The sequence below is a fragment of the Zerene cesonia genome, chromosome 1, assembly GCF_012273895.1.
Source record: "Zerene cesonia ecotype Mississippi chromosome 1, Zerene_cesonia_1.1, whole genome shotgun sequence".
NCBI lineage: Eukaryota > Metazoa > Arthropoda > Insecta > Lepidoptera > Pieridae > Zerene > Zerene cesonia.
The window spans coordinates 7265213-7289273 of NC_052102.1; the positions used below are offsets into that span (position 1 = coordinate 7265213).

Below are 24061 nucleotides of genomic sequence, written 5' to 3' on the forward strand. Positions count from 1 at the left end.
GACAGATTCGAAATTCAAATGTAATATTTTTTTATAATTAAGTGTAACAGTATTTATGGCCAGACTAAGTATAACAATGCCTTTGTTTCCCCTATATCCTATAATAACACGACAATCTTTTTATAGCTATGTGTCTGGTGTTCAGTTTTTTTAAACGTATTTTGTCATAAGTAAGTTGTATCACTAGGTGGCGCGATTGTCGCGTCAAGCTGGGGAGGAAGGGGCGGAACGGAGAAGAGTAGAGAATGAGAAAAAGGAACTTCAAGAGAACCTTCTAGAAATATCGGCGGACCTTGAAAAGGCGAAACAGAATCTTGCTAATAGTGAAGCAAAGGTATACATACATGAGTTTGTACCTTCTCGTTTTTATAAAAGTGCAATAAGAAGTGCAGTTTTTGTGATTGTTCCTGAGATTAGCGCATTCAAACAAACTCATACACTTTATATTAATTTTATAGATTGATCTTTATCCACTTGTAAACAAATAAAACATAATTTGTGAGTCTAGTTACTAAAACAGTACTATCATATATATAATAGTAAAAATTCATTTGCACACACCATTATTGGCAGATACTTTAATATTCACCAAATAAAACTTCCTAAATGCTACTATTTTTCTTTCTTCAATCGAAACAATCTAGCTGGTTCTGATATAAAATAAGGTGTTTTTGAGTTTGTACACTAAATTTGTCTGGGTTGAACAAACTCCCGAACCGATGGTTTACAAAGATCACTAACCGAAAACACAGTTTTCAAGACAATAAAGACATTCCACACACTATTCCCTACACAATAAATCGTAGCCATAACCCACTCCCAACTTCAAAGATAGAAATTAACTCACGAACAAGTTTTCATGAATGAATAAGTGTTGAATGTGAGTTTGAGCGGCACTAACTGGCCAGGTGGTGCGACTGAACGGCGAGGTGCACTCGCTGGCCATGGAGGTGAAGACGCTGCGGGCAGCGGCGGCCGGCGCCTCCGTGAGTTCCAGCCTCTACAGCATTTAGACCACCGCTGTATAATCTTTACGACAATTCTATTAAAGACTTTACTTTTTTTAGAGGAAGCAACATTTTTGACTAGGGTGTTTTTGTTTATGAGGGTAGTTGTGTAGTTGTCACCTAATGTGCGAGTGGCTCGATCTGGGGTGAAGTCTTTAATTCGGATTGCAGTTTGATGGATTATGTGTACTTCGGGAGTTTAGCGTTTGTAATGTGTGAACTCGGTAAATTTGTTACTTACACGGGTAATCATTTGTACTATGAAAGCCTATATGATTTAGAAGGAAAATTTAAAAGCTAAGTGCAAATAAATCGTTTCTTTTTAAATATTATTATATATTTCCATTTTTCATGTAGAAGCAAATGAGATGTTGTTTCATATTAGTTTTGACTTTCTTAAAACTGTATATGATTATAATTACTTAGTTATTTTTTTATGCAAGTGGTTTATTTACGAATTACATTAGATTGTTAAAAAATCGCTTGTAAAAAAGCAATTAGTGGTAGCATTTGAGTAAAATCACGCCGTCCTTTGTATACATTCCTATTTATAGTTCATATTTTTTCTTAAAAATGTAAAAGTAATAAAGAAGGAGTTCTTATAATTTTAATGAATTTAAAATGTAGCCTTCGTTTTGGTTACATAGATTTTTTTAGTTTATTTTTAAATGCATGTATTTTATACGTTATTCTTTATTCGATATAGTAGGCTTTGCTTATTTGAGTAATTATGATTTACTGTTTTTATTATTTTAATTACTTTTATCTAGTCTTAAAAGATAACTAATATATTTAATTACATATTCTGTTTTTTTTTTGGCTTATGCTAAGTGCAATACGAACCTAGCACTTTATAAGAATATATTTACAAAATAGCTCTTATTATACACAAATATTTAAGGAGTCAGAAATGTACTTTAATATGGATAAAAATGATTTGATTTTAGGTTGTCTTTGTTTTCACAACGCTTTGTTTTGTTCACGCTGTAGTAAACATATTATATGTAATTGTTTTATCTTGATAGAAGCAATGGAGATAAGTTGTTATGTACACATCACGTGAGCTATCGTATATCTTTAAAGTGTTTTGTAATATCGATGACAAAAGTGCTAGACGTGATTAAAATAAGAACATATTTTTGCATTCTGAGTAAGTTTTAATTCGTATATTCGTGATGAAATAAAAATATAAAATTTAATTATGTTAGCGCTTATGACTTTTTGTTTTTAGTTGTGTTTATTTTTTAATAAATTTTGTTTTACACACTGTTTTTTTATTCTCTTTTGCATATCACAGCCGTATAGTATTTAATGCCTGTTTTTTATGTTTTTGTAACTAACACTCACCCTTTAAAAGTTCTTTTGGTGTTGTAATGTTAAATGTTGCATGCTGTAAGCACTTAATATAGCAAAGAAATTTATTAGTTGGGAAGGCAGTTAAAGTTATGATATTAGTAAAAGATCGTCAAACTAATTAAATATAACAACAAAGTTAACTTTGTTTGATGAAAATGTTTTAAGTTAATACTTGTTCAACATATATAAAGCTGTGATTATTAATAATAGATACGAACTAAAGTTTTACTTATACCCGTTAAAGATATGCCATATTGTAGGACAAAACTATGGAACTAGAGAGCCGTATTCAAGAACTGACGAATGAAAACAGAGAATTGGTAAAAGCGCTCGAAGACGAACGGACCCTTGTACAGATATTGAAAGAGAAAATCGAAAAGTCAAACAGTTTATCTGATGAGCAGAAGGCCGAGGTGAATCACCTGAATTCTATGATGACAGACATGCAGCATGATTACATCGATATACAGAGGAAGTTGGATAAGTAAGTATCTGTTTATTTATCATTAATGTTATCTTTAACATAACAATTATGTGATTAATCACTTGGTATGAATTTATCAATTTCGCCTAACACATAAAAGGATAGCAATTTTTGCGATGAACGAATTTTATTTTATATTAAAATTAGGTGTTATAATTTTACTTTGCTTATATAAGTTAATAAAAAAAATCATTTAGCTACTTCTTTAGTCTTTTTTAGTCTTGTAAGAACCATAATTCATCAGAATCGGAATTAATTAAAAATGAGAAATAAATAGAACCTCCTCAAAGACACCCCTAGTGCAAGTGCCGATAAATACAAATTCTTTAATAATTCAATGTATTCCTCGATACAAATCTCCACACCAAACCACAATCATAATTGCAAATTAATGAATAATTCACCGTGCAAGGCCATTGGTTAAAAAGTGAAATTGTGTTTGCACTACTGAATTGTGGAATATATTTCAGAGAAAAGCGGGAAAAGGACGAGGTGCTATTACGAAACGCGCAGATCTCACAGAATGTGGAAAAGAGTTTGTGCAACGTTAGATTCCTGGAGTCGGAAGTCGTAGACTTGAAGTCTAAAATCACCGAGTTGGAGGCAATCATAGCGCAGCATAAAGAGGTACGGTGTTGCAAAAAATTGGCAAGGAAATTACAATAGCGTTGATTTCTTTTTTTACGTTTAAAAATTTATCGATTGACATTTGTTTCGAATGCTGTAAATATACATACCGCCCATATTTTTTTTTATATAAAAACGCAATATATAAATACCGATATTTTGAACACTTCCAGAATCAAGCAGAATGTATGTTGATAAAAGAAAATGAAGAAGCTAGAAATAAAACAATAGAGGAACTCAAGACGCGAATAGAAACAATCGCTGACAACGAGTCCACACTTAAAAAGACTATACAAGACTTAGAGGCTGAAATCTGTGATAGAAATAAGGTATGGGAAACTTGTATGATTTAATTTATCGGTTTTTTAAAGTAAATTCAAAATAAAAGCAAAAATGCATGATATCTTGTTAATTGAGAAAATATTTGCAGAAAATTAAAACATTAGATAATAGAATATCTGATATGAAAAAGACACTACAGCGTGAGTTACAAAGCAGTAAATCAGATCTGACGTCGGCTGAAGAGCAGGATATTAGTAGACGGTGAGTGGCCTCTACGAATGGGATTTTACTTTTTTTAACCCCCGAACTCCCCTATTCACACAGGTACGGGTGCTATAAGTGTGACGTGTATGTCTTTGGCATAGTAGCCGATGAACCGATTATGATGAAAATGTGGAACATCTTGTCGGAAACAGACGGACTTTTAATAAACGCAAAATGTATTTTTCTGAACCGCCACGTCTTTTACCCGCAGTCGCCATATTATCCCTTAATTTTATTACATTACTAGCTGCGCCCCGCGGTTTCACCCGCGTAAGTCCGTATCCCGGAATATCGGGATAAAAAGTTCATCTGCGTACAAAATTACATTGCAACCGGTTCAGTAGTTTTTACGTGAAAGAGCAACAAACACACACACATCCTTACAAACTTTCGCATTTATAATATTAGTAGGATTAGTAGGATGTATAAAATATTCGGTATCATAAACCACAGGTACCTGAAGCACGTGGTGCTCCGGTTCCTCACGGGGCGCGAGCTGGAGGCGCGGCAGCTGACGCGCGCGCTCGCCGCGCTGCTGCGCCTCAGCGCGCACGAGGAGGCGCTGCTGCGCGCCGCGCTGCCCGCGCGCGCCGCCCGCGCCGCCTGGCTGCCGCTCAGCACGTGAGCTGCCGCGCGCCTGCGACACGGAGCGGGGGGAGGTGTGTAGCAGTTCTGTGCTCTTACCTTAATTGGTGGGACCTACCCCCCTGGCTTTGGCATGACTAGGACTGAGCCCCGCCTGTTTATAGTGGCGATGAGTTTTTTGAGCTCGAGACGTGTGACTCACGTGGTCCCTTTGCTTAGAGACTTGTATGATATGCTACGGTTATCGCGGAATGTGCGCAATATTACTGGGACTTTTTGTTGTGTAGAGTAGTGATGCAGTCTGATGTTTCATGTCTGTATACTTGGCTAAATCGTCCCACAATCCAGCCTTAAATCAACAATGGAACAGGGCTATACATTACACGTAAGCAATGTGGCTAGCATCGTACTTATCACGTGCACTCTAGGATAAGACCTCGTGTAAAATAATAAATGTAAACGAGAAATCGTTTCTCTCAACACTTAAATTTTGCAGATGGCCATTTTGGCAATAAAGTTAAACATTAGCAATTTTTTTAATTTCTACATTATTGCGTAGATATATATTTACTTTCTATTACTTTTTCATTCCATCATGCAAGATAAATTATTATAACACAAGAAATTGATAACAAAGTAAGTAATTCAAAGAGATTTAAGCATAGGACACGAACACGAATATATAGACGTATAGAACACGAAACTAAAGTGGTTGCGAGATCAAGCGTTGCTAGGGTTTGAATTCCGCCGCGTGATCGATTTTTTTATTTTCTTTAAAAACTTCTCAAATACAATATAATTCCAAAATTTATAATTATTTTTATCCTCATCAGTCCATCGTAATATATCAGTAATAAGACACATACAATACAATACTTTCTGTAAACATACATAGAGCTATCAACGTGTTTACGATACTATGTATGGTTAGTGGTACTATTTTGTAATGATAAAAACAGTATTCAAAACAGTTTTTGCACTGTTTTAAAGGAACAAGAAGAAATGCTTATTATTATTAAGCCTAGTATTAAAAGTCTAGATGTTTACGCACGCGCAATGTTATTGCGCTCTAATTTTACATTGGCATATATTTATCAGTATTTTTATGTTTTGTAATGTTACAAAATGTATGTATATATTTGCGTTGTGTTTAAGGTTCGATTGTGTATGAAAAAAAATCGTATTCAAATTCGATTGGCATATTTTCCAATATTTATAAAATAAAATACAAGCCAGCTGATCTATAAGATGAAAATACATTTATTTAATTATGTTAAATAAAATATATAATGTTCACTCGTCATTTATGTGAATTATTTATTCGGTTATTTGGAAGGTTTCGTTTTGTTCCACGTTGTTTACGTATGAGTTTATTTTTACAATATTATAGTTACATAAGTAATTTCTATTTTCTTGCAATGTATCATTCTAAATTATAAAGTTGCCTTATTATTTGCTAGTCAGAAATAAAATAATTGGAAATCCAGATGATTTTCAAGGTATTTGTATTACATACAATCTATGTTATATTTATTATAATTCTTTGATTGTATATTATGATATGATTTCCTCCTTAAACTTTGATTGTTCAACACTGTGATATGTTTGATTTTTGCATGTCCTCTTTATGATTCTTATTGTGAAGATAAGAAATTGACAACACTGCCCCATATATAATTGATTTAAATGGATGGAAGCAATATAGAAATAGTGATTGCTTAGTATTTTTATTTATTATATTTATTAAATATTTTCTTAGAAATAAGAAAACATTTAAAAAGGTATTATTGAAATACACATTTATATTTTATCTTTAAAATAAAGGCACTCAAGTAAGATCTGTTAAAATTTGTACAGTAGTTGTAATCTAGTCGCAGATTTGTTAATCGAACTTTTAGTTTTATTATGTGCATAAAAATTCGCGTTTATGTTATTTTTTGTTTCTTTTTTTAACTCTCACTCACTCGCTGTTTGATTATCTCAAGTGTAAGTTTTTTAACGATGGACGTAATCATTGATTACTGTAATGAATTTATATTGGAATGTTGTAAAAACTAACTCGAGTGTTTTAAAGATTTGTTGTATTTAAAAAATATATTTTTGTTCATTTTTTATTTCTATCATAGTAGAAAATATATTTCCAGAATTATTATAGTTTGTTTTAAATAAATAATAATGAAAAAACTTACGAATTTTATTTATGACTACTATAACTAAGGCGACTTTTGGAGCTTAAATGACACACGCATACGAGTTATCGGTTTTGACTGGCTCTGATATATACATTACACATGTACGTGGAAAATAGGTCTCCCATGAGAATACCAAGTCTATTCTACAATAAGGAATGAAAATTTGGGAGCGTGTAGTCAGTGGTGTTTATGTAAACTTTGTCGTTTTTGCTATTCGTGATAATAGTGAAAATATATAATACTAGGCTGCACGCCCGGGTAGTCATTTATCGTAACTGAAACAATATAAACCATCCAATCTTTTAAGTTGGATTAAACATGCGCATGGTGCAAATATGACGTAAATCGGTCGAGCAGTTTAGGAGTCCATCGCGGACAAACATTTGAAACGCAATTAATACATTTTAATGATTTATTTCAGCCCGAAGTCGCCTGAAATAAATAAAAACAGATACTAGTGAACAGAAACACTCAAATGAATATAAATGATTTTCTAGCTTGCAGGTACTGTTGTCATTTGAATAAAACAAGGATTATTTGAAAGTTTTTATTTACAATTTTACATTATAATTTTACGAGCAGTTTGGTACATTTTGGTACAACAATGCGGGCCTTGTATCAAGGCACCATTTGCCGTTAATTCTTGTACACAACAATTTCAAGACTTCGATAAAACTTCAAATGCCATATTAATTACTACAAGTGTAATTTACAAACATTTCAATTAATTATATTATATGAGTCAGAAACGAAAATATCATTAAGGAACACTAAGAATATACGACTAGAATCGGAATGTTACCTATGATGTTCTCTACTAAGGTGCTTATGGTTTTCATAAAGAATATCCCCAACTATTGACTCTAGATTATATTAAATAGACATTATTAATATTCAAACAAATTTTGCTAATTTTCACATTAATTAAAAATATCACGACGCCACATGATGTGTACAAGTTATAAGATCCTTAATATATCCTTGTTAATGCTTGTACACGTGTGTAATTTTTAATTTAAGAATCGGTTGATCTCTTTATATTCCTATCCGTAACCCCTCTTATTGTCTGTCGTTACCGATTTACTGCCTTTAACACTATTTTCTTTATCTACACGGCCACTCGCTTATTTCGCAAATACAACGAGCAGCCACCATACAAAGTTGCAATAAAACATACACCAAACGAAAACCTTAAAATTGCATAATGTTACCCGACACGCAAACCAGTTTGCCATACCTTTTAAAACGAACCCACTTAAAAATAACAGCACTCCTAACTAGAGCGTTACATCACAGATGAATTTCCCACGCGGGTCTTTTATACATCTGAGCTATGCAAAACAAAAAAAAAATCTTTTTAAACGCGCTTGACCATTTTGAACAGCACAAACACTTCTCCCACGCACCTGCTGCGATGACCATACGTCCGGACAACTAAAGACGACAATAATTTTCCTAAAACAGCTAAACCGCGACCCTTGGGGGGCTAAGTGAAAATGCATAAATTTCGATATTTATATTATAATTTTAGCTAAGCTCAGGGTGTCCGCCTACAGCTTGGTCCGGCCGCTGCAGATGTCGCTGAAGAGCTGCGAGGTGACCGGCACGAAGTGCGCGCCGCTGCGGAAGTACAGCGGGTCCTTGATCACGTCCGGGTCGAAGCCCTCCTTCTGGTACTGCAGTTTCTTTAGTTTGAACGTGCCTGCAAACAACGTATGCAACAATTAGTTTTGGTATCCATTTTCGATTATTGAATAGAAATTATATTCATAATTCTATATAAAAACGAACAAAAGCAAATAACATCAAGCGGCATGCATAAAACGTATAAAAGGCATCATTTTAGCGGCCCAAGCTGGCCGGTCATTATACGTCAAAATAAATTCAACCTTATACGCTCGAGTTCAAATGGGATCTTTGACACATGGACCATGCAAAAAAAATATTCCCCGGCTTAAAAATATCGTAAATTTATAGGGTACGCTTGCGTTGCGCGTTGGAGCTCGTGCCGAGTGGACGTGTCTGTTCGAGTCCTGACATAGGTTTGAGTCATAATTTGTTATGTGGAGTGAAGTTAAGTGATTTCTGTGAATTTAGTGATTTTAATTATTATTGCCAGCTTAAATAAAAGTGTGAAATTCCGTTTGTGTCTTTTGCTGTTCGAAGTTACCCAAGATGCCCAATGTGGAAGACATAATCAGCCCACAGAGCCCTATACTCCAGCCAGAGCTGACATATAATGTAAAGGTATAGGGTACGTGAGCAATTAATATGTAACGTGCATGTATGTGTGCGCGTGCGCGTGCGCAGTTGTCTACGTACTGGTGATCTCGATGTCGTCCTTGATGCGCAGGAAGAGCGGGCGCGCGTAGGAGGGCAGCGACAGGTCGAGGTGGTGCGCCAGCGCGCGCAGGTCCAGCGAGCGCTGCGGGTCCGCGATGGCCGCCATGCCCGCGCGGCCTTCCGTCTGCGGGATCTGGGCGAACGTTGCTCGTTAGTTAGTCGAAGCTTTAAATTAATTCCCCACGTTGTATCATCGTCATATAAAAACGATTGTGTAGATCTAATAAATTTTATACGCCCATATTGCAATGTCTATACTGCAATTTAACTAGTCCCACAAGCTTCAAAATAGTCGCGAGCCAAATTTCCAAAAAAGTCCACCCAAGTCACTGTTTTGCTATTCATACTCGAAACAAACAATATTTAACTATGAGAAATTTTGAAAGAATAGAAAAAATTTGATCACGAGGCAGGATTCGAACCTGCGTATCTTGCCTAACCGTAGCAACGCCTACCGGATCACGGGTGGCCGAGAGGCTAAACTACTTCATAAAAACTTATTGGACATTGTGACCAAGTGTCGTCGTCTAGAATAGACCACAGGAGCCTTCACAACTGATACTGAACATACCGAGACGCCGTAGACGACGACGTCGCGGCGCGCGAGCGCGGGCGCCAGCGCGTCCTCCACCTCGGCCGTGGCGACGTTCTCGCCCTTCCACTTGTACGTGTCGCCCGTGCGGTCGCGGAAGTACAGGTAGCCCAGCTCGTCCGCCACCAGGATGTCGCCGCTCACGAACGCCGCGTCGCCCTTGCGGAACACGTCGCACTCCACCTTGCGCTTGCTGTCGCTCTGTAACACACCGGCGAACCACGTTAAACTTATATCTTTATTACTCTTAAAATAGCCCCCTGCAGCGCTTGTTTTATTCTCTGACTTCCCTTTACGGTTAGTTGATATATTAACAACTATATCGAGTGATTCAAGATCGGACAGCAGACAGACTATGGCCTGAACCCTCATGAGGAGACCCGTGTCCCTGCAGCGGGAACAAATATGCGCCGATGATGATGACATCAGGTGAAACAATTTTAGGAATATAAATTGTAGAGATATACGCCAAATACAATATTTTGGTCATTTATAAAAATGTTATAAATCAATATCATCACATGATATTGCTTTGGTTTCTTGGTGTTATTCTTTTTTATCCCTTTCTTATAGGAAATTAAAACATCAACCCCCCTTTCAAAAGTCTGACTATGCCTAAGCCTACATAATATAAATGAAGTAAATATATTTTGCTTCGTTTTCTAACATAGTTGTAACAACATATTTGTGGATATTTTATTAATAAAAACATAATTATCACAGTTACCTTGTCCACGTAACCGTGGTACGCTCTCGCTGCATTATTCTGCGATATGAGCCCAATGAACATTCCCGGCTCATCTGAAACGCAATAATTTCTATTTAATGAATGAATAAATGAGCTCCGTAATACAAAACAATTAAACAGCCGAACACATTAATCTGGAACACTTCTGTATATTAAACAGCTGCCAATCAAATCGGTTGACGTCGGCTTTGCAACGTAATTAAATATTCTGTTTCGTGCTCGCTACGATCATGGTTTATTCAATGCACATTCTATTGAATAACGTCAAACGAAAACAGCTATACTATTTAAACAGCTATCCTCCACCATTATAGCGTTGATGACTTATACATAATGGAGCACCTATTCTTAATACAAACGTCATGTGAACAGATTAGTGTATCATCTGGCTATCGCTAGAAAAAGCATTGCGTGACAGCATGAGTGTGTAAATTTAAAGTGGATTATAATTGTACTCTGCAACTTCCGTGATGATTGTATTAGTTATTATTAAAACACAATATAAACCTAAACTTACATTCTAACGGGGAAAACATTTACAATTTACTCCTATAACTTCCATGAGGTACCTACGTTCATATATCTAAAGGTTCCGTAAAAATAAGCTGGAGTAACTGCAAAAAAATGGTGACCCATCCAAATCGGGATTATGCCAACCGGTGCTTAGCCTGGATTTTTATTACCTATTTATTGTTACAGCGGCAGCAGAATTACGTTATCTATGAAAATTTCTACTAATGGCGGTTCCTGGTAACAGACGGACGGACAGCGAAATCTTAGTAATAGGGTCCTGTTTTACCTATGGTGTACGGAACCCCAAAGAAAGCATATATACTAATATTATAAAGCTGAAGAGTTTGTTTGTTTGAACGCACTAATCTCAGGAACAGCTGGTCCGATTTGAAAAATTCTTTCAGTGTTAGATAGCCCATTTATTGAGGAAGACTATAGGCTATGTTAACATAATAAATGTGGGTGAGTGTGTGTGTGTGTGTGTGTGTGTGTGTGTGTGTGACTCACTGGGCTGGCAGCGTACGCAGAAACCGTCGGGCCCGCGCAGCACGTTGCCGAGCTCGTCCACGCGCACTAGCGCGATGGGGTGCAGCCGCGCAGGCACCAGCTTCGGCAGGAAGCCCACCGCGCCCACCGTGTTGTCCACGTTTACTGACACACATATACTTTTAGTTATTGCTCTTACTAAATCATTAGGGGAACATCCACCGCGGAGGGGGACGAGGACAAAGTATAACCAGATCTCGTGGTCCCTTCACACTGAAGCGGGGGGTTTAGGTCGGTAAGAATCCGACATAACCTCTAGGGACCGTGGATATCTATGAGATTTATCCGTCTTTATTAAAGAAAAACTTTTATTATATAATTAGCATTCTTTCACCCTAGAGGTAATAAAGAGACTAGATTGATCTCTAGTAACGAACTTAGGGATCTTAAGACTACATCATCATCATCATCACCAGCCCATGTGTATTCCCAATGCTGGCACACAGACCTCCTATGAGGGTTCAGGCCATAATCCACCAAGCTGGCCAAGTGCGGGTTAGCAGATGGCACATGTCGTTGAACTTTTTTATTCCATTTCATTCACCGTTTCTACGCTTTCTATTAAATATAATACATTTAAAGATGGACTATTTCCTTAAAAATATCCTCATTTGAATAGATGACAGACCACCACTGTTTTTCAAATGGCACATGTGCGTCAATATCGAGTAAGTATGTGGGTTTACACAAACTCGATCTTAATGTAACAGATGTGAATTGCATCTGCCACATATATAGACGTGCAGAACGTCGCTTTAATATTGAAAACAATTTGATTTTATTGAATAAAATAAAAGGTTCTAATTACTAAAATAAAAATGTAAACGCTATGTAACTGACAAATTATTGAAGTCCCTAGTGGTATAGGGGCAAAAGTAACTGTCCGGTTTTTTCTTAACACCTAAACCACTGAACCTAGTTGGATGAAATTTCTTACATAAATAGTTTGAGACCTGAGGAAGGATCTGAGATAGTTTTTATCCCGGAAATTCCACGGGAACTGTGGAATATATAAGAAACTACGGTAAAAAATTAAGCCGCGGGCGGAAAGCTTTAGTTACCTGTAAACTATAATATAAATCGATAAAACAGTAAAGAGACAATAAACTGGTTATTATTTCCCAGACATTAGTCACCGTCAGAGTGATTATGGCTAAAGCAATTAAATGGTTTATAATAAAATACAAAACGCATATATAAATTTAGAGAAGTAGTCACCCCTTTGTTCCTATACATATAATAATATGTATTCGTATACATATTCGATATTGCACCGGACGTGGCAATGACCTCAATCGGGAAACGCTTTCCGTCACTCCCAGCCGGCGCGTGAACCAAATTTTTAATCAGTTTTATTACTGCATACTATTTTTATTTTACACACAAAAATGCACTTTATATTTTTTTTACTAATTTGCGGCGTAACTTCTGCCCACATTTAAGGCCCTATCTGAATATATTCACTAGCCTGAGGCAGATATAATGATTTCTTAAATCTTTAATAATTATTTAAACTAATAATCAAATAAGAAAGTATATTATAATTCTTAAACCTCATTTGTATAAAATACAATTTTGCTATATAACGCCTTAAGGTCATTGGCATAAAACACAAAATTCAGAGACAATAAAATCAGTACACGTCACTCGAAGCGGATAATATAGAACAATACAAAGTACTGGTATTATCTATAACCGATAAGCGGCATAGTATTTGCAAACGGCATAACTACGCATTTATAATACATTCAGTCTACTTACTTATATTTGCGTTGCCTTCGGTTGCTCCATATATTTCGTTTATCTGCGGTACTTTGAACCTGAAGTAAATATAAAAAATAAACATCGTTAGGTAAACAAGCTCACACAGATACACGTTTCTCTCTACGTTAACATATTTTCTGTACCCTGTTATGGAAATAACACAACAATCACGATTTACCAGCATAAGGAAATAATATATTCGAGACGTGCTTTACGAGCACGTTATTACGGACATCCTTTACTAGCGTGTTTTTGTAGAAAGCTTATTGGATATAATCATATACCAAGATCGCATTTAAGAGGCAATAAGCACGAATATTGGAGAAACAAACTTGAAAACAATGAGGAAGCATTTTGTTTTATTAGTTTTCCGTTTTATTGTTATATATGTCCCTACAAGTTATTGCAGCATGCCATTGGCGTTATATTACACCTGTATTTTAAAGGTCGCTTTAAATATGTTCATACGTTTTTATATAGAGGATATACTAATAATAAAGTGTTTTATGACTCTCTCAATCGTAAGAGATCGTTTACATACAGTCCCTTTGCTGAAAATCGACGTTATCGGCCTCGGTTATATACTTTATCTTGCATATATCTTGTAATTCAAATATCTGTATCGTGATTTCTGATGTTTACCATACCTTAAGGTTAGGTAAATATACTGACTGTAAAGTGTAATTTTGCAAATTTGTTTTTATACATATACACATCCAGAGGGGAAGTATTCAAAGGGTTTGTTTTAGTATCATGGCTAAGAAAGTCAGTTATTACACAAAAAAAATTGAGTTAAAGTTTGATAAGAATTATATCCAGATAGGATAGACAGTATAGGTATCTGCAATGTTGTTTAGAATGAATACTTACAATACCTGCGGTAGTTTGCGCTTACCCTAGGGAGGACCCTTCCCTCCGTAGTATGTGTAAAATCATTCCACTTAGTAAAAGGTATGTAGATTATCTGTGTAACATCGTGTATAAATGTGTGTCAAACGAAAACTTATAATAAAGTTACCAAATAAAAACCTAACGTTCGATAAACATTATACTATACCTATCCACAATCTGCTGCCAGATGGCTGGGCGCATCCCGTTGCCGACCATGATCCTGACGCGATGCTGCGAGTCCGTGGGGCGGGGCGGCTGCGCGAGCAAGTAGCGGCACATCTCGCCGATATATTGGGCCACCTGCAGTGTGTGATTATTGTTTACTCTTTGGGTCTTGTCCATTCACATTTTAAAAGAACAACAAGCAGTGCGTGTAATGTATGCATTAAATGTATATAATTAAATGTATATAACTAGTGTGTGTTATGTACACACATGTAGGGGTGGTTCAAGGTTTTCAATAACAATTTTAAAAGAGATATTTGTGCTTACACCTGCTTACTGTCTGTGTATAGTTTTTTTTCTACTCTTTCTATTCTAACACTTGGGATGAAAGTTTGTCAATTTTCTAGTAGTAAGGTCTATCTTTGATGGAAGTTTCAATTATTATCAAATCGTTTTGGATACACTTATGTTTGCGAATACCGCTGTTTGATATACCAGCTAATGGGATCTATGAATTGGAGCACGATCCAATTAGCTTTGTTGGATATTAACACCACGTGTTTTACGTCATAAACACGACATTTATTATAAAGGATAAGTACGTAGTGAGAATGTTTAATAACATAGCATTTCCAATATATATATTGAATTGATACTAGGCATGTTATAAAAAAAAATTGTATATTTACTTTCATTCTGTACTAACATTTGAAATAGTTTATATAATGCAAATGTCGCACGACACGATTGTTATCTACTTAGGAATAAATACAATGGGAATTATGTTTTTGCTGTGTCCCTCATAATTGTACAGATTAGTAACATAATTGCTTAAGCAAAAAAATATTGCGTGACTGTTAAAAGTGCATACATTGCAACGTAATGGCAGGCCAAGGTTCAAGGAATACCACCTTCCATCCCCCAATTAACTTATCTGACGGCGAACGTGGTACAGCGGCAATTTGGCATTGTACCCTAGTTATACAACTTCTAAACATCTATCTATGGAGCTTATCAGCCGGTCAGTTGAGAGCCCTCCCCTCCTTTACATAAGAAGGTTATCTCCTGCACCCGCAAACCAACTCACCGTACACTCATATTTGATGCAATCCAGCCAGTAGTTGGTGGCGGAGAACTTGGTGCGCAGCACGGAGGGGACGCCGTCGACGATGGCGGCGGACGTGCCCACGAGCCCGCCCGCCAGGTGGTACAGCGGCAGCGGGTTGTACATGCGGTCGCCCGCGCGCAGCCCCAGCATGTGGTACGTCGCCACCGCCACCAGCAGGTACCTGCGGTTGTGGTGCTCATGACTTTCGGTTCGATTTGTTGCAAAAACGGATCGGAGTACATATAAAATATCAAAAATTATACACTCAATTGCTAGTATGTTGAAAAGATAAATGTCAAAAAAGTCGCATGGCCTGCAAACCTTCTTTCTACTCTAGTTACACCGTTATTTAATTTGCGAGAAAAAGAGTGTTCTATGTATGGACACTAACTTGGAATTCTTCATCACGGCTGCTTTTGGCATACCCGTTGTGCCAGACGTGTAGATGTAAAGCAGAGTATCGTTATACTCCGGTTTCTCAGCCACAACTGGGTGTTCTGTGGACTGTTTTTCCATCTCTTGAATGAGATCTATTGCTTGAGCATCGCACTCGCCGTACAGTTGGAACTGTTTTATACCGGGCGGCAGCTGGTCCTTTATCTCCGAAATAGCTAAAACAATATATAAAACCTGTTTTTATAATGTCCAGGCACATATTAAAATCTATAAACATAACAACTTTTAATATGTTTACAGCGGCTCTTTTAAAATTTTATGTAGATAACACGTTATTTAATCTAAAATAAATTGTACTGTACCTCCAGCTAAGCAATCAGAGTAGATAATGGCTTTTGCATTAGCCACTTGAATGCAATGCAGTAGCGGCTTATGCCGCAAGTTGCTGTTGATGAGAGCTGAGATCACACCGAGTTTGGCCATGCCCAACCACATGTAGACATACTCCGCACAGTTTGGCATAAATATGCATATGACGTCACCACGCTTTAAGCCTAGGTGTTCTTGCATGACCTTTGCCACTTGGTTCGATCTTTCCGCCAACTGTTAACAAAAGTCCGATATTCGATCAGACTGCACTGGTAAGGGTTCAAGTGTTTCGATTCATTGAAGTCCGGATTATACCATACTTTAGTAATGTATATTGTTGTAGGATATTTTATATCCGTTAATTGTGTTACATCCTGCAATCTGCACCCACGTTTTATTGAAGAACGAGATGATAAACTAAAATAGTGGTGATTAGAGATATGAGACGTTTCCTTGGAAACGGTACATTGGAAAAATGTGGTCCAGCTGATTGCGATTACGCTTGCTAGACTAGAAGACCTGTGATCCTCTTTGTGTAAAGACGTCATTTGTTGCGTAATAGCCGTAGGTGGGTATTACTGGATAGACTTTATAAAATATTTGTACCTCCTTGTAAGTCCAAGTCCGACCTCCAACAACAAAGAAGCATGGTGCATCTGGATGCTCTTTGGCTCGCTTTGTGAACAACTCGGCGACCGTGGTGTTGTTGCGGGCCCACCGCCGCGTACGAATCATGGCATTTGCAAATCGCCATAGGAATCTGTAAGAAATACATAACTTTTTATCGATCTTAGCTTTCTAAAACTATATGCTATTATGACTTACAATTTATAATAAAAAATCAGGACTCCTTTTTTTTGACGAACATACAGAAGAGTCTTAATGAATCTATCATTATCACTCTTTTGTATTTTCGTCAGTGATAGCTTCTGTACTAGAACATCACGTTAGCTATCCGCTAGAAAACATAAGATATCCGATATATATATACTGGCTCTTGCCACGGTTCGTTCGTGAGGGAAACTGCGTGGCACAGGTAAATAATAATGAAACAAGCTATGCATTTGAAAATGTACCACAAAGAGAATTGACCTTACTACCACTGCTATAAAAAAAAATACATAGAGCCGATAACATCTGCATCTCGTTAGTTGAATTTTAAAAGTGAAGAAAATCTCCAGTCTTCATTTACTTTTTACTTTGTTATCCATTGACCTTCATGCTTTTATGTTAAAACACCTTTACTACCTACGTTACGGATAGTTTACGTAGGAACAAGGTACATTTATGAGGGTACAATTATTAGTAATAGTTCATAAATTTACTCTCATGAACATTGCGAAAACACCGGTGCTCTGCAGTGGTATATCTCACGTTAAATATTTACACGTGAAATATGTCACATGCGTTAATATTATACCTTGGTTATCATAAGCGCAATTTTCCGTTTTAGTTATGGACAAGAGAGTTCAATTTTGTGTATCACTGGTGACGACTCCTCATTATCAATCGATATCAAACACGCGCTCTATCTATTCTTACACTATTATGTTTTGAAATCCATGACAAAAGCTTTTAATAATATATTCTAGATTAATTTTTACTAGACCAGCTATCATAATATATTGTATAGGGAAATGACCAAGTAAAATCACACTCAAACATTTATTTATTCAATTCTTCTTGTAGAACAAAGACTTCTTGTAGAAGCATTTTTTAATCATCATATGCCGGCAAAAAACTCTGTATTCTGTCTAATAACATATTTTTACAAGGTATGGAGTCAATTAATTTCTCCAAAAATATTTGTAGGATCATCTTTTATTTCATTCGGTTACTTTATTACAGCACTCACACCATCACGATCGTGCATTTTACGTGAACATTACATGTATGTGTATTGTTTAGTAGTCACGCAGAATTTTTTAAATGTATTTTATCAGTTATTACTACCAGTATATAAGTGCTAAGTATTTTATGTTTATCTTGATATATTGTGACTTGATGAAATATATTCATATGAGTTCAACTGGTACAAAAATCCAAATATGGACACCGTTCGTAATTAGGCAATTATGAAATACCATTATAAGGTCTTTATAATTCACTTGATAGATACTTTTTGTTTAAAAATTAATTGCTACTATTTAGTTTAAAGTCCAGCACCAGAGAAACGTTCTTTCTTCTTTCTAACAAAGGAGGAAAAGTTGATGGAGGAGCAATCATAACATGTTCACTCTACAAAAATTATTACTTAAGTGAATAAAATAAAGAAGAGACGAGTACAATAATGTTAATAAGCCTAGACAATTAATAAGAGGAAAACTATCAAAATAAACAAACGAACATAGAAATATAAGAGTGATTATGAGGAAAAATACTTTGAGGAATCGTTATCCAGTTTAATGAAAGGAATGACCATGATGAATTTATGGACCAAACTGTATGTAATGAATACTAGGGTACAGAATCTCAGTCCTGTCGAAGACCCTTTTTCTATGAATATAAGTAGAGAAAGCCTAAACTGCACAAGTGTATATAGGCTCCTTGAAGCTTATTACCTACATAGATCTACGAATTTCGCGTAAATTTAATGTAGTATTTTATTTACATTTATTTGATCTCATAGATATTCATGTCTATTTTTTCCTTGACATGATGATTTATGTATATAACATTTCACATAAGGTTCCTCGTTACTGTTTTCGTTTTTCATGTTAGATTTTAATTTTACAATTATGTGTTTAAAGACTATTTATTACAACATATAAATGTAAGACTAGTTAATGTTAACATAAAACTCTATTTTCATTTGTGCAAAGTTTTCTTTCTTATAACCCTAAAAACATAAGGATATAGGTGCCACATTTGGTGACTATTCCCTACGTAGTTAATCGATTAGCTTTTAATTACTGAAAGTCGAGATGGACATTTGATAAGACCACATGTTCGGTAGCTCCTACAAGCATTGTCCAAATCCAGTCTTTGTGAAAATCAGCGTAACAAAACGTTAAAGTACCGTGTGACGGGTTGGTTGAGTAAAGTTCACACCGAAAATAACTCGGCTGTCGGGTGCGTAAACACAAGATCTGATACCGTTCAACAGAACATATTTGCACAAAGAACACTGTTACATGTAGAATTGGGAATAGGAGGTGAATAAACAAATAAGGCGAAAACATCATGCATTATTCAAATTTATATACAGAATTTTCTTCGCGATGAAAATTTATACGACAATTATACAGTAAGTTTGTTATTTCGTAACTATAAACAATGTTTGAAATAGTTGATCATCGTTCATAAACAAAAATAATTAATTGGCCAAAAGTAAACAACTATATGTAGCTATCATGATGTTCATTTTTATAACATTTACGACCTTCATAAATATAAATAGCCGGGAACGCAAGGTCCCGTTTCCATCGATATAAGATGTAGGATACGCACGTGAAATGCTATCGATTATATATTAATACAAGTTCATCTACATAATAATCGATTGGAAAGAATGTGCACCATAACAACACTTATTCTCAATCTTTAAACTCCTTCGCTTTGATCTCGCACCTGTTAACAAGTGAAGCAACTTCTTAAACTATAACCACCAAGCCTCAGCACTCACTAACACTAATACAGACATATGTGTACAAAAAATAATCGTTTTAGTACAGTCGGATCAATAAATAAAATAAGTAAATATTTTAAGCCGTGAATATGTAACAAATCCGCATTTATTTTGATCTAAAATAGTTTCTTATATCATTTTTGGATTATTAAACACCCAATGCTACCTAATATCAAGTAAGCAGTAAAGATTGTTTTATAATGCATGCTATATAAAAATTTTATTGCCTTCACAAGTCCAATAATTTTTTTTTAATTAAAATGTAATCAATTAAGAAAGTCTGTTACTCGTACTTATTTTATTTCCTTTTATGTAAGTGTCTATAGACGAGTCCTTCTTAATAAAAGGTAGAACATTTTATAATTATTTGTTGCGTATCACAGTACAGTATATCACAATATATGATAGTTATCTATTAAATAATTGGATATTGAATATAATTGTGTTTATTCTGATATTACACAATGGCCACTGACATTATCTAATTGATCTTTGGTCTCATCAACAGCACGGCATTAGTTGTACCACACCTATCAACATGAACTCTATTTACATATAGCTTTAGCCTAATTACAACTATTTCATTATAAACACCACTTTAATTTAAATTAAATCATGTTGTATTTAAGCAATGCATGAATAAATCTTCACGACAACGCCTACCTAGAATTTCAATTGTGTTTTTTCGTACCTTTTTGTACCTTGGCGCCTCCATAATATGTACCTGCACGCTTAACTACCTACTACCTGGTCGATCCTAATTGTTGTACCATACATAAACAATTCTAAGGCCAAGTTAAATAGAAGTCTTTTCGAAATGTTTAATCACTTATGTAACTAGAAAACGGGAAAGTATTATGTCTACTGCGGTAACTTTCATAAAAAAACGGACTTTTTATTCTACATATTGATCGTTAATGATACGTATTTATATTTAGTTATACGTTATTAAAACACGATGTATCTCTAGTGTACCTCCATCTCTTGTGCTGAAGTTGTCTTGAACTTGACCTACCTTAACATGCAACTCATAACAAATGGCATATCTACGTGTTGTGTATGAGCAGTGACTAAGTACAAAGCGTTAGCATTCTATACATCGAAAATGTCATTAAATGGCATTCACGTTAACTAAGCATTCTGCGAGCGTTTCATTGTAATATTATTCAAACTTGAATTCCTATCGAATCGGATAATTTTATTTTTATTGGCCCTTAATATTTGGCCCTTAATATTTAATTGTTATAACTTTTATTTATTACGCAATAACGCGTCTCGACGCTTTAATAAAAATCAACCCCTGACCTAGAAAGTAAAGTTTCGATTGCTACCCCTAACGCTGGAATATTGCCCACTTATATACTGCATTGTATACGTATAACGCAGTCATTTGCCGTCAAGCGTTTGCTGTAATCTAAGAAATATTTGCGACGACAATAAATATAATATAATCATAATTATTAACACCAAACCCATTCATGAATAGCATGTTATATATCCGCTTATTTAATATTAATTTTAGCATTTAAAAATAATTTTAATGTTAGATTATCTTATACCTTTAAACGAGCAATTCTTGTATATATATATATATATATATAATTGGAATCTCAGAATCGGCTCCAACGATTTTCATGAAATTTAGTATATAGGGGGTTTCGGGGACGATAAATCGATCTAGCTAGGAATTTTTTTTAGAAAATGTCATATTCGTGTTTTATTCGTGTTTTTTTTCCTGACATCTATTGGTGAATAATAATACTATTTTGCTTCGTAGATAGCTGGACAACTGAAATAACACATAGGCACTTTTTATACCGATATTCCTACGGGATACGGACTTACGCGGTTTCAACCGCGGGTCACAGCTAGTGTATTCTATCAAGCGTAAAGCACTGAAAGGGAAATAAAATTTATAAACAGGAAAACATACGATATAATTTAATATAACCGAGGTAAACAATACTCAATAGCAGTCTAATTAAAACTAAAAGATATTAGTCTAATAAAATATGTTCACCTTTTACAATATTAACAAGAATTATAACTTTTGAAAATGGATACCTATATATAAAAGTTTAAAGTTCTAGTTATATCTATGTGCATAACGTCATTACGTTAGCCCATATATGAGGAACAAGTACGCAGTCAGTTTATATGTACTTAGAAGTAGTTGTATATGACAATCGTTTAGTCATAAATATTCAACCGTTGTTAAATAAAATAAAACGAACATCAAACAAAGAGCTCTTAAAATAATTAAATATTCAATATTTTGTACATCATTCATCATCATTTTTAGTTTTGAAAGTAAAGCTCGTTTAAGTAACTATTTGCTTAGGGGCCGTGACGATTTTGGTCACTTTTTCAAATTTATTACTAAGATAGGAAGACACACTTTCTTTCACTTTCACGTGCATCCATAAGCAATTCATATTTTCATTCTAGAATTCATTGTTTGTTTATTTTTGCCCTATAATTACCTAATCGATTTTTCCGCGATTAAATACAATCCATCACATCGTGACTATTATTGGAACATGTTTTAAAACATTAAACGGTCAGTTCAGACCACATTAAATCATAGGTGCAATCTGTACATAACTCAGAAGTCTATACGTAATCACCCGAACATATACCGAGATTTTTTAAATTCATTACATAATACATAGCTATCTATTTCACTTTGCGTTAGTCGATTTTATTTATAAGGACCTAATAAAATTTGAAGAATTAATTTAAATCATGTTTGATTTGATTGCAATAGGTACTGCTAAATCAAATAATACCGTAAGTGTATTGAAAAAAAAGCTCTCTTACTAAGCAATAATCTACACAACCTAAAGAATTGCTTTTTATTCCAATTTAATATTTTTATATAAACATTCGCCAAAACCTTGCAAAACTTGTTCTTAGCGTTAACAGGTTATCATCTTATAATTAGATTATACATAAAATACTACTTCGTCACGAATTAGAAGATATTTTAACGATTTTTCGAACGCAGGTGGGCACATTCGATCTAGTCGGTCTAATGTTTTGACATTCAGGTAAAATTACGATCAATTTGCTATTAGGCCGTGTATGATCGGGAACCTCCATGAGATGTTTGGCCAATAGATAATGAGATAGATTGTTTAAAAGGTACTCACTTGAGATCTCTCGGTAATGTTTTCACAATCACATAAATTCTCTTCCTATATCTGTAGATGCAAGGTGCGACGGCGAGGAGGGCAAATATCGCCGCTTTGGAGAGCGTGCTCAACACGGCGGCCATCGCGGCAGCGAGTGCCATGAGGGCAACGAGAGCTGCCAGCAGAGCGTCCATGCTGGCGACAAGCCCAGTGGGACGCACGACGAACTAACTTTGCACTGAGAAACAAACAATACGAGTTACGCGGACTACGCGCGCCGAGCGTGTCTGCCGGCCGCGAATGTTTTTTCTAAATGCGCCAAGGACCGAACGCGTCAATGGCTGGCTTCCCCTCGGCGCCAGATGCACATGCGCGAACAGCTGATCCCCGAAGGGATCGCTTGATCTACAAAAAAAAACCGTTTCCTATGTCATGTAAAAAAATAAAAGGTATTAAAAAATTGCGCCAGTGTGTTTTAGATTTGACTTAATGCCATTTTATTTTATTCTTAATTTAAAATCTTTTTCTACAATGTGTCGAAAAAATAAGGTTCTTTATTTTCGTTGGGATTTTTTCTTTTTAGTTAAAATAATTGAGTATCACAATATTATATAATATAGATTAATTGTACTTTATACAAACAATGTTATGATTTGAATTCAAAAAGGAGGCTTCTAATCCGACCGTAACTATACTTAATATATACCTTCTAGTTTGAACTATATTTTCATACGCAGGTGTTTCCCAAACGATATTTTATGAGTTTTATTTTTACAATCAACGTTCAATAGCAGACTACTTCTGTTTTCAATGCCTCGTCTATCTTCATCCAAAATTCATCAAAATCCACCCATGGATTTGTGCAAGAAACCAGGGCTTACATAAATAAACATTTGCAGATGTAGGATTCAATCAAATCATTAAAGTTAAGAAAATGTAGTTCTACTCATAGACGCCATTCTTATTATGTGATTGAGACACAATTAGTTAATTAAACTTATACGAGGATTTCACGATCATGAAAAGAACTTACTTTCAAGTCCATTTTATACAATTTGTTCATCCAT

At 35.3% G+C, this 24061-nt stretch overlaps 2 protein-coding genes across 3 annotated transcripts in view; one reads left to right on the forward strand and one right to left on the reverse strand.

Annotated features, from left to right (window-relative positions):
- Nucleotides 1-6743, forward strand: part of LOC119828579 (golgin subfamily A member 1) — a 13235-nt gene extending 6492 nt beyond the window's left edge. Inside the window, exons 8-14 of one of the 2 annotated variants that reach the window (XM_038350787.1) lie at nucleotides 188-334; nucleotides 909-986; nucleotides 2624-2847; nucleotides 3318-3474; nucleotides 3648-3803; nucleotides 3905-4017; nucleotides 4474-6743. In XM_038350787.1, coding sequence (XP_038206715.1) covers nucleotides 188-334; nucleotides 909-986; nucleotides 2624-2847; nucleotides 3318-3474; nucleotides 3648-3803; nucleotides 3905-4017; nucleotides 4474-4645 — 1047 coding nt within the window. In that variant the 3' untranslated portion in view covers nucleotides 4646-6743. The remainder of the gene's footprint in view (nucleotides 1-187; nucleotides 335-908; nucleotides 987-2623; nucleotides 2848-3317; nucleotides 3475-3647; nucleotides 3804-3904; nucleotides 4018-4473) is intronic. The other variant, XM_038350795.1, reaches the window with a different exon arrangement.
- Nucleotides 6744-8302: 1559 nt separating this feature from the next.
- LOC119840440 (long-chain fatty acid transport protein 4-like) lies at nucleotides 8303-23188 on the reverse strand. Its single transcript, XM_038367065.1, has 12 exons — nucleotides 23013-23188; nucleotides 16839-16992; nucleotides 16226-16466; nucleotides 15859-16078; nucleotides 15447-15648; nucleotides 14361-14494; nucleotides 13301-13359; nucleotides 11501-11644; nucleotides 10460-10533; nucleotides 9712-9933; nucleotides 9120-9273; nucleotides 8303-8499 (listed from the first exon to the last, which is right to left on the reverse strand). Exons 1-12 carry the CDS (start codon nucleotides 23186-23188, stop codon nucleotides 8348-8350), a joined length of 1932 nt encoding a protein of 643 aa, XP_038222993.1. The 3' UTR covers nucleotides 8303-8347.
- Between the last annotated feature and the right edge of the window lie 873 nt (nucleotides 23189-24061).